The 657-nt window shown below is 64.1% G+C and overlaps 1 protein-coding gene across 1 annotated transcript in view; it reads left to right on the top strand.

Annotated features, from left to right (window-relative positions):
- Nucleotides 1-657, top strand: part of MRI1 (methylthioribose-1-phosphate isomerase 1) — an 8,021-nt gene that overhangs the window by 1,231 nt on the left and 6,133 nt on the right. The window contains 1 exon segment of the mRNA XM_077765831.1: nucleotides 28-255. Coding sequence (XP_077621957.1) covers nucleotides 28-255 — 228 coding nt within the window.

The following is a 657-nucleotide window of genomic DNA, read 5'->3' as shown; positions in this document are numbered from 1 at the left end:
CCTGACTCCCCGATCCCCCCCCCACAGGTGCGCGGCGCCCCAGCCATCGCGCTCGTGGGCTGCCTCAGCCTCGCCGTGGAGCTGCAGGCGGGCGCGGGGGGACCGGGACTCGCCGCCCTGGTGGCTTTTGTGCGCGACGCGCTGAGCTTCCTGGTCACCGCCCGGCCCACCGCCGTCAACCTGGCCCGCGCCGCCAGCCACCTGGCGGACGCCGCAGCCTTGGAGGCCGAGCGCGAGGGCGCCACGGAGGAGGCGGTCCGGGAGAGGTAGGGGGGTTCTCTGTGCCAAGCACTGCTGTGTGTGGAGGCCGTTAGCTCCTTTTTTCGCACAGCGACCCATTTTACATTTAAGAAAACTGAGGCACGGCCTATCAGTCCAAGGCCACACAAGCAGGACTAAGAGCCCTTGCCGGACAGCTGGGTCGCAAGGTCTTTGCACTCAAGTCTCCCCAGAACATGCCCAGCCCCGTCTGCCTCCAAGGCCCCTTTCGGAGCCACTGCGTTTTCCTAGTTTTTGCTCTTGAGGAATTTTGCTTCCTGGCTTGATCCCTTCCCTGCCCCCTTGTTTCTCCACTCTTCTCGGTTGCAGCCGCTCAGTTACTTTGCATGTTGCTTGACCCCAGCAAGCTTACTCCTGTCTCAGGCCCTTTGCACGCAC

The sequence above is a fragment of the Crocuta crocuta genome, unplaced genomic scaffold (genome assembly GCF_008692635.1).
Source record: "Crocuta crocuta isolate KB4526 unplaced genomic scaffold, BGI_CrCroc_1.0 scaffold693, whole genome shotgun sequence".
Lineage (NCBI taxonomy): Eukaryota > Metazoa > Chordata > Mammalia > Carnivora > Hyaenidae > Crocuta > Crocuta crocuta.
The sequence above is the reverse complement of the archived record's forward strand: the minus strand, read 5'-3'. Positions and strand labels throughout refer to the sequence as shown.